This window comes from Phoxinus phoxinus (genome assembly GCF_949152265.1).
Source record: "Phoxinus phoxinus genome assembly, chromosome: 12".
Taxonomy (NCBI): Eukaryota; Metazoa; Chordata; class Actinopteri; order Cypriniformes; family Leuciscidae; genus Phoxinus; species Phoxinus phoxinus.
This window is the reverse complement of record NC_136887.1, coordinates 16100396-16119105: the sequence shown is the minus strand read 5'-3', so window position 1 is coordinate 16119105 and position 18710 is coordinate 16100396. Positions and strand designations below refer to the sequence as shown.

Sequence of the window (18710 nt, the reverse complement as noted above, 5' to 3'; positions counted from 1 at the left end):
ATATTATTACTGATATACAGTAAATGTAATAAAATATAATTAACTTTATTTAAAGTATTAAACCCAAATTAAAATATTAAGCATTAAATGTGTTTTAATATCACTATAAGGATAGTATGATCACTGTATAATATATAACATTATCATATCTTAGAATTATTTCTGCAGGATCCTGTGACACTGAAGACTGGAGTAACGATGCTGAGAATTCAGCTTTGTCATCACAGGAATAAATAACTCAATGTAAAATATAATGAAATAAAAACAGTTATTATTACTGTTTTATTGTGTATTTGCTCAAATACTGCCTTGGTAAGCATATGCGATTTCTTTAAAAACATCTTTAATATTTAACCAACCCCTAACTTTTGTATAACAAAATAAAAAAAACTTAACAGTGTCTTAAGTGTCTTAATTTTGGGGGTCACTGTACATTAATGTGACCATGCAATACTTGCATAAGCTTATACAGAAGCTATTTAATTAGCTAGGCTAGGATTGATATGAATTGCATTCATTTCAGGGTTTATATTTGATCAAAACTGCATTCAGCTCTTAGCAAGTTGAGGAAGAAGCACAAATGTCATTAGTCTAGCCTTAGGCAGCTTCTATCATTTCACTTCTTCTATCATATCACCATTTAAAGGGATTATGATACTACCTGTGGGGGTTGATCATAGGACTAGTAGTTGTGTAGCCTTTATTTGTCAATTACATTATCTAACTAATGTCAGGGGATTAAGCTGTGCCATCTGGTGTAAGTGCCAGAGTGCTGAAAATCACAAACATGAGTAGAAAAGAGTCATGTGACCGGAGATATGCACTGGCATGCAGCTAAAAATAGCTAATGAGATATTAGGACATTAATTCTAGACATATTTAGCCTGAATTAGAATGTAAACACTTTAAATCATTGCAAAGACAATTCGCCAAAGTTGGGAAAGAAGCAGAGAAAGAAGCAAAAAAATATATATTATATTGATATAATTAAATGAATGCCACATCGTTTATACTCATGAAAACCCTCAATGGTGGTAGAGATTAAGTTTGCAAAAAGGCATTATAAAAAGCTTATTTTAACTGATTTAGAAGGAACCAAAATGAAGGACCTGGGGCACAAGGTAGTACAGCAGCACCATTTCTGTTTTGGCTTGGGCTAGCGAACCAACCAACAACCCAGAATGCTCTATCATCCCCATAGCAAACACTTTATACCCCTCGGAACATTTTAGCAACCATGCTCACCCATCGGCAATACTCTATGACCGAGTTTTACATGAAGTGTGCAAAATGGAGTGTTATATATTTGATTAGTTTGACATTACATTTGTACATATGATTTCATGAATTGCTTTGTGTGTAAAATGTAGTCTGACAAGTTTGTTTTACATCGTTTATCCGGCTGCACAAAAATCCACATCCACAAGCAGAACCACCTGAGACCTCAGACATGATTGAAAGCGGTCATTTGCCCAAATTTGTGCAAACGTCCTCAATATATTTAGAATTAGACTTGAAATAAAAGGAAGAAAAGAGAATCATTTGCACACATGAACTGACACAAATGCTCACTGAACCCTCCATAACAAGGGTCTGCACGGGTGACAGTGGCTTCGCTCATCTCACACCCTCATTTTAGGCGGACGACAAAGAGTTAAAAAAAAAACTGGAAAGAGCTTTGTTTGATAGAACAAAAGTCGTCTCTCAAAATTATGAAAATGCACAAAAACAGGGAGTACCCTTGTCTTCCAATGCACCATCAATCATTCCCAGCTCTCAGTGTCCATTCCAATGCAATCTATGGGCATTTGACTGGAGATGTCAGTCAAAATGCCTGTTCTGTTCATCTGTCACTCGAAGAGTAATTGCTCTGTCTGTCTATTATTGCACGAATTATATTCTCTCGTAGAACTTTTAAATATTATCTCTGAAAGGATAAAAAAAAAAACTGAAAAGCCCACCTTGTTACACACCATCTGCATTCGCTCCTCAACAACGTGGAAAGAGCCAGACATGGCGCAAGTCCGGGGGGAGCCCGCCCGCCCGCCCGCCCGCCCGCCCGCCTGCCTTTGGCCGAGTGTCACACGGCCCATTGAGAGGATTTATGCTTGTGTACTTTATTTTGTTTTGTATAAACAACGGCGCTACGCAGTACCTTTATCGGCCGCGGCGCGTTCTGATTATTCCTCCCTAAAGTCCTCCCATCTGTCCCCGATTCTGTAGCCCGAGCCTCTTTCAGAAGCCTGACAGGGAGTAGCGCTGGAAAAAAGTAAACTGGTAGGGGGCCCTCATTTCACACCAACCCCTCGATTGTGCCCTTTCGAAGCAAAGCACTCTTCTATAGCTTTTTGATAGGCTTTCAATCCCAGCCCCACTGACAAGGTTTTCTTTAGGAGGAGTAGGAGTTGTGGCTTTTTTGGCTCTGGGGTAGGGGGGCTTACCGCGGAGACTTAAGCGAGAGCAGAGGTGATTTCTTCGGGGAGGGGGGCCGCCGGTGGAAAGGAAAAACTGCAGCAGATGGGGCTGATTGTGCTCCCTACGCAAATTAAGGAGAGAGACATCTGCAGCCGCAACATACTGGTGGTCCGAGGCAATTAAGGCAGGGGTACGAGCGTAGGGGAGGGGGGCGCAGGACAGAGGAAAAGACAGTCCTGCCTGCCGGTGCATAGAGATGAAGTCAGGCTCACATTACAATGAGCCGGGCTACAATAGAGGGAGCCGTCCAAGTGGAGATGGAGGGGGGGGGGGGGGACAAGCGGGGGGTTGAAGATTAATGTACGGAGAAGCCGGCAACAACACTTTGTGCAGCCAAAATAAGAGGTGGGGCCTTCGGGGCTGAATTGAGCCCGAGTTATAAAGTGTGTCCTTTTCTGCTGTCTTCCCCATTCGAGGCCTGAGGTCATTTACAGAGGTGACAGCTTAGACGTGCACTGTTGTGGATTTAATGTGGAGCGTTTTCCCCCATTTTTCTCCCCACCCGTCCCCCTTCAGCTCTGGAGAGGTGACGTGACAAAGCGGGGTCATCCCCGGGATTAGACCCCTTTAACGTTGCCTTTATTTATCGACTGGGCGCTGAGGGGGAAATTCGGGGCCGAGGGAAGAATGCCGCCATGGTGTTTACAGGCTCATCCCTCCAGGGATATATGTGTGCAACAATGCGGTCCCCATGCAGATTTGCATAATTCAGGCACATCTAAACAGGCTCAAGTTGTTTTAAATAACTGGGGCAACTAACAGGATGCAATTGTTTTGTGGGGGACGTTCTGGCCAACTAAAGACAAATCGTACTCTCATTAGTGCGAACGCACGCCGTGATCGGGAAAAATGTGCAGGTGCACTGACGCTTTTCAAGGTCACATAGAGATAGTGAACAGATTTACTTGTTTGATTGTTAAGGGGCAGTCAAACTACACTTTAAGCACGAGGAATTGCTTCAGACTTGGTCACGGACGTGACACGTCATCACACACTTTTTAAGAACCATAAATGTAACATAAATAATTAATTAAATCAAAAAATGAAAGTCTGTCCTGCAAGACTGCAAACCTTCAACTTTAAAGTTTGTGTTCTTTTAATTCAGTTTAAAGGTCATGTTGTGATGCATCCATCTTCTCATACAAATTCACAGGTCAGATTTCACCAAACTTGAACTTTGGAACACACCGAGCTTGTGTTTCCGGGCTCCAACGTTCGAATGTAAAGTTTAGTGTGGCCTCCCCTTTATATTTACTTCATCTCAAACTGCAGTTTGGTTTTTCAAATAACTTTTTTTTTAAAGAATTTTCAAGAAGAAAAGTAAAAAAAAATATGGAAAATTATGTTCAACCAGTCGAATTGTTTAGTCAGTAGCCTAAAAGATTCTACTCACTTTATCTACGTAATACTTTCTTGCTCGCAGAATTCATTATGTCTGACTGTCACTACTACAATGGCATGACTTAAATCTTTTGCACAAAATCCACTCCAATAGGTGCCAGTATGAGTTCAATATTGCCTTTCGAGGTTCTGATTATATCTCCAAGTGTTGATGCTTTCAAATGTTTTAATAATCTAGCAGTTTAATGAAGAATTGTGACAACTTGTCATATTGCATAATATTAGAATGATTTCTGAAGGATCATGTGACACTGAAGACTGTGATGATGCTGAAAATTCAGCTTTGCATCACAATAAATAAATTAATCACATTGTATATATTCAAATAGAAAACAGTTATTTTAAATTGTAATAATATTTCACAATATTACCATTTTACTGTATTTTTTATCAAAATAACAATAATTGCCTTAAACATCCAAGTTGATTGTACTTAAAAATGTAAGTAATTTCAACTTAAATTACACTAAAATTGTTGAAAATTGCTTATTTTGATGAATTAAAGTAATGTGTTTTGATCATAATTTGTACATTGAGAAAATCAATGGAAAATGGCCTAAATTTGTTCATGACGTTTTTATGTACTATATAGGCTAGCTTGTTTTTCTTCAAATAGCATCTCTAAATAATATAACCATATATTCCAACGCCTTGCCCACTTACTGTATGTGGCGTCCCTTGAAGCTACATTATAGAGTGAGATGTGAGACCACATTAAAATCTGAAATTCAAAATTTCATTTTACCTTGGGCAAAAAGAGACAAAGTTTAAGGATTTGGAAACATGATTATCTGGTTTCACACATACTTGTTCATTCACTCCGTCCGAGTGTTGCCGTCATAAAGCAAACCCAATTATTGAGACATTCTGGAATTCCTGAACGTCTTGTAATTCAACCTATGGTTGCACTTTATTTTACAGTACATCCAGTTATGTGTACTTACCTAAGAAAGTACTGTTTAATATAAGGTAACTACAGGAGTTATGGTAAGGTTTAGGGGTATCTTCAGGGTTGGCTAGTTATTACCCAGTTAATTTAATTACTATAGCATGTACATGGGGAACATGACTGTAAATTAAAGTGCTACCCAATTTTTTTTTACTCAAAATGTTATGCTAATAATATGATTTGTAATGAAACATTTCACATTACATGAGCAAAATGCAGAATAGAAGCATTTTCACTCGTGCTCTCATTGTTTGTGTGTCGCCCCAAAATCAGACCGACTGTACTCCAGGGTCATATTAAACGAGTGTTAAGGGTTTGGTTTGTGACCATCTAATTCAAATCCTAATTGCCAGGCCAAAGGACAACTATAATGGCGGTTATCCGAGAGGCTCCCTTGTCTTTGAAGAAATGCTACTCAGACAAAAGTCCCAATTACACCCAATTGTCGTGGGGCTCGGAAACAGGCAGCGCCTCCTCGAGACTGAAACGAAATCCTGGTCTGCGGTAAGCCTGCGGTTTCTTCACCTTTTTGTAGCTTCCATCTCTCTCCATTGGGTCAGACACCCCGAGTGTGAGGCTTACTCCAAAACCACTGTTAAATGGGTGTAGAGTCCCCCTTCAGATTCACACTGAAGGAGTCTGCTTTCAAAGACACACTAGAGGATCCTTTTGAAGAGCGAGCAGCCCGAGGTTACTCATCCATGGACTCAATGAATCCTTTCAGAGCGGGGTACTCATACACAGACAGACTCAACAATAAGTGTTTGCTCACAAGAGGGTGCCCAGTGCAAGAAGACCGAGCCGTGTCATTACTCGACAACTGTCCATCATCTCAACGTTAGCTTTCAAGGTGATTCAACAGCCCAGAAGAGAAAGAAACGCTCGAATATTTAAGCATTCGAATGATTTGAGGTCGTTGCATTTTCCTCAATTGGTTCATGGAGTTAATAAAGTTGCACCAAAGAGAGATTTCGGTCCTGAGACCATGCATATTGGGTCACATGAGCATTAGATTGACAATCTTGACAACAAATCCTCATAATCAGCTTTTTTTTTGGTACGAGAAAGTAGTACAGAACTGACACATTGATACAAAGGCTCACTAAGGATCTTCTATACTCTTGCGGGCCGAGCAGCTTGCGTTCAACTTCATGATTTAGCGCTTTTTTTTTGTCCCCTTGTATTCGACGAGGGACTAAAACCCCGAGGATATTTTCCCTCCTGCTTTTTGGAGGAGCTGATGTTTCTTATGATTGTTCACTGAAGTGAATCAGCCACCACAAAACACTGCAGCACATTGAGACCACTAGCAGAGGGCACAAGGAAGGTGACGAATTGGCAGTGAGAATGAACTTAATCCCCTAAGCTCTTGTTGGGGCTTGTCTTTGCTGTCCCTTCTTCCCGAGAAAAGACCCCAAACTTACAAAGCAACTCAAACAAGAGCTCCCACTCGGAGCTTGCTGAATGCTCACAAAAAAATATATATATATCACACATATCTGTGTTCTGCCAAATGTAGGGGGAATGAGCGTACAGCTGCAATTTTTTCTGTCAAATTTGGAATTGGTAACATTAGAAAACCAATGGCAAGAATTAAAAACCAATAAAAATAAAAAATAAAAACGAAATATGAAAAATAAGTAAATATTTAAACGAATACATGGCTTGTAACAATGTTTTTTTTAATGTCAGTAAATTAAGTTTTTCTTTTCTTCAACATGTGAAAGGGGTGCTTAGCTTTTAGATGTAACCTAATGTTGATCACCGACCTCACAAGGCTTTGGGACATCTTTAAATATAGTCGAGAACCCTGATTTGTGGAATTGAGCTACTTTATAGCAGTAAATAAACATCAAACTAGACATTTATAATTGTAAAGACTTATACAATTAAAATACAATACAAATTTAATTAAGAAATACATTTAATTAAAAAAAAAAATCAATAAATGATCAAATTAAATCTAATATTTAAATAAAATATTTTAAAAATAAGATTTATTCAAATAAAATAGGTAACAGTTAGTTTGGGACCAAATATTGGTTCTGTAAATAGTTTATTAAACATATCTAACAGTTCTCATAATAAAAACATGGGATGTGTGTTTCTTATGTTTCAAAATAACAATAATAAATATAGCTGCAAGCAGCGATTACGGGCCCAAGCCGGTGGCACCGCCACCCTGGTGCCTTTAGTTACACTAAAGGCACCGGGCTGGCGCTGCCACCGGCTTGGGCCCTCCATCGCTGCTTGCAGCTATATTTATTTATATATATATATATATATATATATATATATATATTATATATATATATATATATATATATATATATATATATATATATATATCTATAAAAGCCGCCCACCCCCGTTGCCTTTTCGGTTCCTGTGCACGACGGGCAATAACGTAACCCCGCTTTGACTGTCGAGAAGAAGTCTGCTTTAGAGCTTGTATCAGTGTGAGTCTTTCTGCTCCCCTCCAAACACACACAGAAAAGGGGGGGGGACTCACATTAGTTACATCCATGTGATCGCTCTCTTACAACAAACACGCTACTGAAGTTTCATCAAGATCAATAAATGTATTAAGACGTTATAACAGATCGTGTTTCTCTTTTCTCGCCATAATTTAGTTTCCTCGCCACGGCCAAACTGTTCGAGATATCAAAAATCCGTCAGCAATTTAGTATCCTCAATGTCTTGTCGTCAGGCTGACCGAGTTTGGTTGCGATTGGATGAATTTTCTAGAAAGAGTGTTTCAAATTCCAGGGGCATGCGTTTTCATACCACCCACAATAGCCGACTTCCTGTTGGGCTGGCGTAAAACTTAGAGCACGAAAGTTGTTCGGAGCCCGATGAGATCTAAATGTGTACCGAGTTTCATATTATTACATGCAAGCGTGTTTGATATACGGACAAGTGTTTGAATCCCATTCCAGGGGGCGCTGTCGAGCCCCCCTGCCACGCCCGGTTACCAGCTTCAGCCCGGCCCTGATGGCCGCGGGTTCTGACCTGTGTGCAAAATTTCAAGAGTTTTCGAGCACGTTAAGGGCCCCAAAAGTGCCCGAGATTTTGCACACAGCAGAGAAAGGGTTAAACTAAACTAGCCCCCCTCCTCACACACACACACACCACACATACACAGATCCCCCCCTCCCCTCCCCACCCCACACAGACAGACACACACACACAGAATGGCAGAGAGACAGAGAGAGACAGAATTCACATTCAAACCACGATATCTGACTTTCTGTTGGTCGGAGCTAATGACTGTAAATTAGAAAGTTGTTCGGCTTGATAAGATCAATATACACGCTGAGTTTTGTAACTGTAGGTAAAACTATAACTAAGTTATAACACACTTTATGCATCCTTTTTTAATCATAAATTCGTTTCCTCGCCACGGCCAAACCGTTCGAGATATCAAAAATCCGTCCGCAATTTAGCATCCTCCATGTCTTGACTTCATGCACACCGAGTTTCGTGGTCATCGGATGAATTCTGTGGAGAAGTGTTTCAAATGCCAGAACATGCGTTTCCATACAGCCCATAATAGCCGACTTCCTGTTGGGCTGGCGTAAAACTTAGAGCACGAAAGTTGTTCGGCCCGATGAGATCTATATGTGTACCGAGTTTCATATTATTACATGCAAGCGTGTTTGATATATGGACATGTTTTTGAATCCCATTCCAGGGGGGCGCTGCCGAGCCCCCCTGCCACGCCCGGGTACCAGCTTCAGTCGGGCCCTGATGGCCGCGGGTTCTGACATTTGTGCAAAGTTTCAAGAGTTTTTGAGCACGTTAAGGGCCCCAAAAGTGCCCGAGAAGTCCCACACAGCAGAGAAAGGGTTAAAATAAAGCCCCCCTCCTCTCTCACACACACAGACACTGAGAGAGACTGGCAAAATTCCCATTAAATCACATTCAAACCAAAATATCTGACTTCCTGTTGGTCGGAGCTAATGACTGTCAATTAGAAAGTTGTCCGGATCGGGGAGATAAATATAGATACCGATTTTTGTTACTGTAGGTAAAACTAATACCCCATTTTTGACTAAAGGTGGCGCTACTGAGCCCCTTACCCACGCCCGTTTCTGAAACTGTGCACAAGTGTACTAGGCAATAAATGTAAAGTGTCTGTCGAGTTTCATGCAATTTGAAGTATGCTAAGAGTCTCAAAAACTTTAAAAAAAGAATATTAAAGTTTGATGCGTTGCCATGGCGACAGTATTAAAGATATCAATAATCCTTTCACAGGTCTACATCTGCCGTGTGTTTACATTATACAGATGAAGTTTGAAGCAAATCGGTAAAAATAAGAGGGTGATTTCAAAGCATTTTGAAAGTGACACACTTCCTGCTGCCAGTTGGTGGCGCTATAACTTTGACTCACAATAGTCACATCCATGTGATCGGCCTCTTACAACAAACACACTGCTGAAGTTTCATCAAGATCAATTAATGTATGAGGATGTTATAACACACTTCCTGTTTCCAATATTCGCCATAAATTTGTTTCCTCGCCACGGCCAAACCGTTCGAGATATCAAAAATCCCCTCGCAATTTAGCATCCTCCATGTCTTGACTTCATGCACACCGAGTTTCGTGGTCATCGGATGAATTCTCTGGGAGAAGTGTTTCAAATGCCAGAACATGCGTTTCCATACAGCCCATAATAGCCGACTTCCTGTTGGACTGGCGTAAAACTTAGAGCACGAAAGTTGTTCGGACCCCGATGAGATCTATATTTGTACCGAGTTTCATATTATTACATGCAAGCGTGTTTGATATATGGACATGTTTTTGAATCCCATTCCAGGGGGCGCTGCCGAGCCCCCCTGCCACGCCCGGGTCCCAGCTTCAGCGCGGCCCTAATGGCCGCGGGTTCTGACATTTGTGCAAAGTTTCAAGAGTTTTTGAGCACGTTAAGGCCCCCAAAAGTGCCCAAAAGGTAGTAAAATAATAATAATAATAATAAAGAAGAAGAAGAAGAATAAATATAGCTGCAAGCAGCGATTACGGGCCCAAGCCGGTGGCACCGCCACCCAACGGTGCCTTTAGTTGCACTAAAGGCACCGCGGTGGCGGTGGCACCGGCTTGGGCCCTCCATCGCTGCTTGCAGCTATATTTATATATATATATATATATATATATAAAAAACCGCCACCCCGGTGCCTTTAGGGTTCCTGTGCACGACGGGCAATAACGTAACTCCGCTTTGACTGTCGAGAAGAAGTCTGCTTTAGAGCTTGCATCAGTGTGGGTTCTGCAAAAGTGCGCATCGAGGGCACATATCAACCACAAAGTATGCGTGAGCACCCTTCTGAAACCTAAAATGAAAAATTAGACACCCTACAGTCTCATGGACTTAACGGACACATGAAATCAGCAGCCATTGTAAGTACACAACACCGAAAATTAACCAAATGTTTTTTTAAACAAAATATGTTATTTATCTGATTCATCCAACCCTATACTGCACTCTTTTACTAATACTATATTATATTTCATCGTTTTCATGTCTTGCCCTCAAACATATCTGTTTAATCTTCTTATTTTTAAGTTACACATAATACATTGATTGAAAAAGAAACTCAAACTTTTTGTTTATGGTAATATTATTTGATACAGAAAGAAATAAGTGAGACTGTGGGAGTGAGGGGAGGGTAATGACAGCCAAAGGGAGACAGAGACAGATAACTTTTGAAACTAAAAAAATGACATCCTAACTTTGATAATGTTTAAATATACATAAAAATGCAGCATATCATTAATTGAAATTAGTGTACTTTAAAACACTTGTTTAAAATAAAAAACACATTTATACATAGTATAAAACACTAGATGGCACAATTGTTCATAGTCTTTCTGCTCCCCTCCCCACACAGACACACACAGGGGGGGCTGTCTATTTGTGTGTGTGTGTGTGTGTGCCCTCCCTCCCTCCCCTCCCCACACAGACACACACACACAGATTTTGGCATGTCTTTTATATGAAACGGATTGATAGCTGAATGTTCACTCACCAAAGCGATATAGAATCAGTTTCATAAAAGAAAGATCATTCACGTCGATTCACTCCGAAATCCTTTACATCTGCTCTCCTCCGATCATCAATTCACTCTTTTCTCTCTTCGACGACTTTTCAGGCTAATGTATCCAAAGTCCAACTTTCCAGATGCACTTAATTCTGTACAAGATTCATTCATGCTGTTTCATCTAATGCGCTCTCATCTGCTCACTGCTGAAGACAGCGCCCGCGCGACCTGTGGGCGGCTTCCTCAATATGCTGCTACTATTGGCTCACAGAGGTGTCAGTCACTGCAGCACGATGTGTGGTTGGATACATGTCTTTTCCGTCTAGAACACTCTTTTTCCTTTAACCCTTTACTGGTAATAAATGCTATCTGGGTTACATATATATACCGGTATGTGTGTATATCCCCCCCCCCCCCCCCCCCTCTCTATTTTTAACATGTATATTATTATTCTATATATAATAATATAATAATATAATATATATACTCAAAAGTGCCAGAGATTTTGCACACAGCAGAGAAAGGGTTAAACTAAACTAGCCCCCCTCCTCACACACACACACACACACACACACACACACAGAGACGCAGAGGGGCAGAGGGAAAATGCTCCAAAAGTACACATTCAAACCAAAATATCTGACTTCCTGTTGGTCGGAGCTAATGACTGTCAATTAGAAAGTTGTCCGGCTCGTGGAGATAAATATAGATACCGATTTTTGTTCCTGTAGGTAAAACTAATACCCCATTTTTGACTAAAGGTGGCGCTACTGAGCCCCTTACCACGCCCGTTTCTGAAACTTCGCACATGTCTATTACACAATAAATGTCAAATGCATGTTGAGTTTCATGTAATTTGAAGCATGTTAAGAGCCTCAAATGCATCCAAAAAGAATATAAAAGTTTAAAGCGTTGCCATGGCGACAGTATTAAAGATATCAATAATCCTTTCACAGGTCTACATCTGCCGTGTGTTTACATTATACAGATGAAGTTTGAAGCAAATCGGGTAAAAATAAGAGGGTGATTTCAAAGCATTTTGAAAGTGACACACTTCCTGCTGCCAGTTGGTGGCGCTATAACTTTGACTCACAATAGTCACACCCATGTGATCGGCCTCTTACAGCGAACACACTGCTGAAGTTTCATCAAGATCAGTTAATGTATGAGGATGTTATAACACACTTCCTGTTTCCAATATTCGCCATAAATTCGTTTCCTCGCCACGGCCAAACCGTTCGAGATATCAAAAATCCCCTCGCAATTTATCATCCTCCATGTCTTGACTTCATGCACACCGAGTTTCGTGGTCATCCGATGAATTCTCTAGGACAAGTGTTTCAAATGCCAGAACATGCGTTTCCATACAGCCCATAATAACCGACTTCCTGTTGGACTGGCGTAAAACTTAGAGCACGAAAGTTGTTCGGCCCGATGAGATCTATACGTGTACCGAGTTTCATATTATTACATGCAAGCGTGTTTGAGATATGGACATGTTTTTGAATCCCATTCCAGGGGGCGCTGGCGAGCCCCCCTGCCACGCCCGGGTCCCAGCTTCAGTCGGGCCCTAATGGCCGCAGGTTCTGACATTTGTGCAAAGTTTCAAGAGTTTTTGAGCACGTTAAGGCCCCCAAAAGTGCCCAAAAGGTAGTAATATAATAATAAATATATATATATATATATATATATATATATATAAATATAAATAAATATAGCTGCAAGCAGCGATTACGGGCCCAAGCCGGTGGCACCGCCACCCTGGTGCCTTTAGTTACACTAAAGGCACCGGGCTGGCGCTGCCACCGGCTTGGGCCCTCCATCGCTGCTTGCAGCTATATTTATTTATATTTATATATATATATATATATATATATATATATATATATATATAAAAAGCCGCCACCCCGTTGCCTTTCGGGTTCCTGTGCACGACGGGCAATAACGTAACACCGCTTTGACTGTCGAGAAGAAGTCTGCTTTAGAGCTTGCATCAGTGTGAGTCTTTCTGCTTCCCTCCAAACACACACAGAAAAGGGGGGGGGCTGTCTGTGTGTGTGCCCTCCCTCCCTCCCTCCCCTCCCCCCCCCCCCCCCCCCCCCACACACACACACAGAGAATGGCAGGGGGAACTCTGTCAGAGAGAGACAAAACCACATTCAAACCAAAATATCTGACTTCCTGTTGGTCGGAGCTTATGACTGTAAATGAGAAAGTTGTCCGGATCGATAAGCACAATATAGAGACCGAGTTTTGTGACTGTAGGTAAAAATAACCCACCCACTTTAGTCAAAAGTATCTTGAAAGTAACACACTTCCTGCTGCCAGTTGGTGGCGCTATAACTTTGACTCACAATAGTCACATCCATGTGATCGCCCTCTTACAACAAACACACTGCTGAAGTTTCATCAAGATCAATAAATGTATGAAGACGTTATAACACATTGTGTTTTTCTTTTCTCGCCATAACTTCGTTTCCTCGCCACGGCCAAACCGTTCGAGATATCAAAAATCCGTCCGCAATTTAGCGTCCTCAATGTCTTGACTTCATGCTGACCGAGTTTGGTGGCGATAGGATAATTTTTCTTGGAGGAGTATATCAAATTCCAGGGGCATGCATTTTCATACAGCCCATAATAGCCGACTTCCTGTTGGACTGGCGTAAAACTTAGAGCACGAAAGTTGTTCGGCCCGATTAAATCTATATGTGTACCGAGTTTCATATTATTACATGCAAACGTGTTTGATATATGGACCAAGTTTTTCGGACCACGTTCAAGGGGGCGCTGTTGAGCTCCCCTGCCACGCCCGGGTACCAGCTTCAGGCCGGCCCTGATGGCCGCAGGTTCTGACCTGTGTGCAAAGTTTCAAGAGTTTTCGAGCACGTTAAGGGCCCCAAAAGTGCCCGAGAAGTCCCACACAGCAGAGAAAGGGTTAAAATAAAGCCCCCCTCCTCTCTCACACACACAGACACTGAGAGAGACTGGCAAAATTCCCATCAAATCACATTCAAACCAAAATATCTGACTTCCTGTTGGTCGGAGCTAATGACTGTAAATTAGAAAGTTGTCCGGCTCGGGGAGATAAATATAAATACCGATTTTTGTTACTGTAGGTAAAACTAATACCCCATTTTTGACTAAAGGTGGCGCTACTGAGCCCCTCCACCGCGCCCGTTTCTGAAACTTCACACATGCCTAGTACCTAATAAATCTGATATGCATGTTGAGTTTCATGCAATTTGAAGCATGTTAAGAGCCTCAAATGCACCCAAAAAGAATATAAAAGTTTAAAGCGTTGCCATGGCAACAGTATTTAAGATATCAATAATTCTTTCACAGGTCTACATCTGCCGTGTGTTTACATTATACAGATGAAGTTTGAAGCAAATCGGGTAAAAATAAGAGGGTGATTTCAAAGCATTTTGAAAGTGACACACTTCCTGCTGCCAGTTGGTGGCGCTATAACTTTGACTCACAATAGTCACATCCATGTGATCGGCCTCTTACAACGAACACACTGCTGAAGTTTCATCAAGATCAATTAATGTATGAGGATGTTATAACACACTTCCTGTTTCCAATATTCGCCATAAATTCGTTTCCTCGCCACGGCCAAACCGTTCGAGATATCAAAAATCCCCTCGCAATTTATCATCCTCCATGTCTTGACTTCATGCACACCGAGTTTCGTGGTCATCCGATGAATTCTCTAGGACAAGTGTTTCAAATGCCAGAACATGCGTTTCCATACAGCCCATAATAACCGACTTCCTGTTGGACTGGCGTAAAACTTAGAGCACGAAAGTTGTTCGGCCCGATGAGATCTATACGTGTACCGAGTTTCATATTATTACATGCAAGCGTGTTTGAGATATGGACATGTTTTTGAATCCCATTCCAGGGGGCGCTGGCGAGCCCCCCTGCCACGCCCGGGTCCCAGCTTCAGTCGGGCCCTAATGGCCGCAGGTTCTGACATTTGTGCAAAGTTTCAAGAGTTTTTGAGCACGTTAAGGCCCCCAAAAGTGCCCAAAAGGTAGTAATATAATAATAATAAAGAAGAAGAATAAATAATAATCCCATGGAAAACAATAGGGCCTTCGCCTTTTCAAGGCTTGGGCCCTAATAAAGAAGAAGAATAAATAATAATCCCATGGAAAACAATAGGGCCTTCGCCTTTTCAAGGCTTGGGCCCTAATAATCCTTAGAAAAACAATAGGGCCTTCGCCTTTTCAAGGCTTGGGCCCTAATAAATCATGGAAAGTTCCTCATATTGCCAAATCTGGGTCAAGCGTTTGATTTGTAGAGCCACATTCAAATAATCACAAAGATCGTATTTTCCATGAAATTGGTGACATTTAATTGTTAGTATTCTCATAAAAGGCTTCAGTGTCTCACAATTTAATACAACCCCAGCTTCAACTTTTGGTCCTCACAAACTTTTTTTTATGAGTGTCCCATTTCCCAAAAGTATAAAATCCGTAGCATCAGATATCATAATGATAATATAATATCCAAAAAAAAAATCTCATGTATCCTGTGAGGGAACAATTGAATGCTCCAAATTAAAATGATATTTGACTGATTTGGACATAAAGAGAAAGATTATCTGAGAGGAAATGAGAGGCATCCCTTCCATGACAAGGTTACTTCAGAGGTGTCCAGTTAAAAGCGTGGATAATAAGATTACTCTTAAAGTCAAATCTCCCCAGAAGACACTTTTGATTGACTGATCCTCAGCCAGGCCTACATGCTTGCTCTCATAACCAAAAATAATCCGGTTTTACTCAAACTGCTTCCTCTACACCTGAAGACTCAAGTCAATACCTCAACCCCATTTATACAGAAGTTTCACCTTCAATACATTAGGATACTAATTCATGTGACAAATAATTATCTTGATATTGATGCCTCAGCATTTATTTGTACACACAATGACTCAATATAAACCACGAAGATCTCAGAGGCAAAAAACATTTACATTTAGACTAATTCAATTCAAAAAGTTAAAACACAGAAGTGCATATGAACAAAATTAATCAATGCATGGAAACTTTTTATGCTAACTATAAACTATAAAGTATCAAAGTATCCTTATGGAGTATACCATGCGATACCATACTATACAAAATCCATTTTAGCACTATATCATACAAGCAATTCTAGCAGTAAGGAATTCAGTACAGTAGTGCTCATATCTATTGGAAAACGAGTGCCAAAAACTAATTTATACATTGGAAGAACACTCAAAAATGTTTTATTGAAATACAAAGAAAAATTCAGGGTAGGAACAGATTTATTTTGTTATGAGACTTTATAGAACTGTACATGCCTTTGATTAATGCCTGTAAAGAGAAGTGAAAACGCTATAGATTGTCATGACATCGTGTGCTGTATCTATACTGCCCTCTACTGTTCCCGTCCAAACTGAAGAAACTGCCTTCCTTCTGATAATAATGTTCCTTCACTGCGTTTCCAAACACTGAGAAATATCAAATAGCCTATATAAATAAATTAATAAATATAATAAACAGTATACATATAAAAAGATCTGGTCAAAGTCACAGGAGAACTGAAATGCACACATACGTACAGTACTCATTTAATCAGTCTGCAGTCCGGGAATATCTCTGTAAAATTATGTATTACAGACCATGCATAACGAATCATTTTTTACAGTTATAGAGAAAATACAATGTTACTGAGCCATGTTTTTTTTTTAGTTACTAAGTGAAACTTATCTTTAGGTACAAATAATAGACCGATAAAATATAATAATAACAAAAAGTGAAATTCGTTAAAATGTCGAGAGGTCAGTTTTAGTGTAACAAAGTCAACGAATGTGCATGCCGACATAGGTTTAACCAATTTATACAAAACAATTATAGCACAGATTTGTATCTTAAATCCAGTGACTGCTTTGGCACAATACTTTGTAGTAATGTTTTATGTTAATAAACAGATCATTTTAATACTAGCCGGTTTCAAACATGGCAATTTCATAACAGCAATTTCAAGTTCCAAAGCAAACATACTCTTGGGATCTGTCTAGTCTCTAAGGTTCTCGGTACTGTGCTGCTCTTCAGACTCCGCTTTCTTGCAGAACATAGTGGAGAGTTCCTGTAACAGCAGTTCCTGTTGCGGGCTACATGATCTGTGCGACCTGTGCCTACCTGGGACGGGCAGAGAGTCGTCCTGGCTCAGGGTGTCTAGAGATTGGCCAGAGGAGGACAGAGAGTGCACAGGGTGAGACCCAACCATGCGATCCAGGGAGGCGGTCTTCCTCTGTCCCAGGCTGACGGGCCGTGCGGGAACCTCCTGTGTCTCTGCGGGAGCACTGGAAAGGAAACTCGTCTCCAAAGACTTGAGCACCTGCAGACCGAAGTCGCCCACCTCCTCATACAAAGGCTCGGGGCTTTCAATGCGCTCCTCGAACGAGTCCTGCTGCATCTTCATGGGCTGAGAGCGAAAAAGAAAACAATGGCAAGGCATACCAGGAGGTCAAAACCATATCTGTGGTACAGTTCACACAACAGCACTGAGCTCAGTTATTAAACACATAACACACCATTACAGTTATAAAAAGTTGTGAAAAACACCATAGAAATAAGTTGAATTTAATTTAAAACAACAGCAACATAAGAGCACAATATTCAATGAATAATGATAATAATCATATAAATGTATTTTTCAAAAATAACATATGTATCTGTACCGGTAATTGCTATATTATTATATCATTGTAATAAATAACTTGGTGTTTATAATTTTTTTTGTAGTTTTTTTTTTTTTTTTTACTATTTCTTAATTTTATTATTATGTTTTATTTATTTTTATTATACTATTTTTAAGCTCTTTATATTACATTTTCATAATACAGTGAATATACTATTGTATTAACCTCATAATATCACATAATAATATAAACTATAAATATATTATTATAGTATGACATCACATTTTTCAATATATGAAATGAGCCAATATATTAAATTGTGTATCATTATATGGACCTTATAATATTACACTACCACTACTACTTTATTTTAATAATTTTATAAATAACTTTGTGTTTATTAATTTTATTGTATATTACATTTTTTTTTTTCATTAATTTTATTATACTATTTAAGCTCTTTTAAATTATTACATTTTCATAATACAGTGACTATAATAATATATTTTATAGTTTATACATTATTATTATTATGTGTTATATAATAGTATGCCATTACATTTTGTAATATATTAAATGAACCATATTATATTGTGAATTATATTGTATACTTAAAATATAGTGAGTACACTATTATATGAACATTTTATTACATATTATTATTATTACTTTAATTTATTATTTTTAATTTATGCTATAACTATTGTAAATTAATAAATAATAACTAAATATCTCTGCATAAACAGCTTTGAATGTATAGCGCATCCAAACACACTAGTGACTATAACCTCATGAAAATACCTAATCTGCCAGATATCTCGTTAGATGATCTACCATTATGTGAACACAAGTATTTGTGGTTCAAAACAAATGACTTCCTTTTCTGAGTTGAAACTTTTGTCTCAGTATCAGAGATAATTGCCGAATGCATTGAGGACAAAAGCATGAAGCCCGCGGACAATTTGCTCGCGAACGCTTTTGGGCTGGGACACACCAGAGGCTGCGGCACTTTCCCAAAACCCCCTGCCCTCCCTCAAGGCTACAGTTGCAGGACAATGCAGTAGAAGCATTCTTCCCACAAACGCATCCTGTCATACCAGGAAACCCTGCTTTCCCAACAGGAATGAGGGGGAAGGAGCGAGGAAGTCAAAGGGAGTTCCTAAATTAAGT

General features: G+C 39.8%; 1 protein-coding gene across 6 annotated transcripts in view; it reads right to left on the bottom strand.

The window, feature by feature from the left end:
• Nucleotides 1–15759: 15759 nt before the first annotated feature.
• arap3 (ArfGAP with RhoGAP domain, ankyrin repeat and PH domain 3) overlaps nt 15760–18710 on the bottom strand; it is a 32428-nt gene continuing 29477 nt past the window's right edge. For all 6 annotated transcript variants that reach the window (XM_079629983.1, XM_079629980.1, XM_079629982.1 and 3 more), the window contains one exon: nt 15760–17323. In XM_079629983.1, the coding sequence (XP_079486109.1) occupies nt 16913–17323 (411 nt within the window). In that variant the 3' untranslated portion in view covers nt 15760–16912. The remainder of the gene's footprint in view (nt 17324–18710) is intronic.